Here is a 618-nt window from a genome sequence, read left to right as displayed (position 1 = left end):
GTGTTGTGTTGAAATTTGTTTTGTTTTTAACTAAATTAAATAAAATAAAATAAAAAATTGTTTAAATGAGCAGCCTAAGTTTGCAGTGATACAAAGATGAACAGATGAAGTGTGGCAGGATGTTGTATTTGACCCACATATCCAGTGGAGCTTTCTGTGAAGGCACGAGGCATAGATTTATAAAATGTCTCACCAGTTGGTGTCCTTGTCTTCCCCAGGCAGCATGTTGGAGCACAGAATTCTGAACCTCTGGGGGGTTCAGCTCCCATACCTCCCTGGTATACATATGAAATATAACAATAAAATTCATGACAAACTCTTTCAGAACTCCACCTGAGAGAACAGAGCAGGGACGGTAAAGCAGACTAGCTTACCTGGTGTAGATGTTGTAAACAATGTAGGAGGCTGTGTATGAATATCTGTACACCTGCAAAGAGAGTTGAGCTCGTCATATTATGCAAACATGAGGTTTGTCAAACAAAATAAAAGGCAATAACCTTGGGGAGTAATACGAGAAAAAAGCAAGAGCAGAAAATATAAAATGCAGAAAACTAAAAGTCAGAACAGATGTCAGAAATACACATTTATAGAATATTGCAAATTTACACATTTTAACAT

At 36.9% G+C, this 618-nt stretch overlaps 1 protein-coding gene across 1 annotated transcript in view; it reads right to left on the bottom strand.

Moving 5' to 3' along the window:
* Positions 1-193: 193 nt before the first annotated feature.
* The window catches only part of LOC106511106 (inactive dipeptidyl peptidase 10), a gene marked incomplete at its 3' end in the record, with an annotated part of 14,390 nt that continues 13,965 nt past the window's right edge, over positions 194-618 (bottom strand). Inside the window, 2 exon segments of the mRNA XM_013999853.1 lie at positions 194-275; positions 375-427. Of these exon segments, the coding sequence (XP_013855307.1) occupies positions 194-275; positions 375-427 (135 nt within the window).

This window comes from Austrofundulus limnaeus, unplaced genomic scaffold (assembly GCF_001266775.1).
Source record: "Austrofundulus limnaeus strain Quisiro unplaced genomic scaffold, Austrofundulus_limnaeus-1.0 Scaffold2514, whole genome shotgun sequence".
Classification (NCBI taxonomy): domain Eukaryota; kingdom Metazoa; phylum Chordata; class Actinopteri; order Cyprinodontiformes; family Rivulidae; genus Austrofundulus; species Austrofundulus limnaeus.
This window is presented reverse-complemented; position numbering and strand designations above follow the sequence as displayed.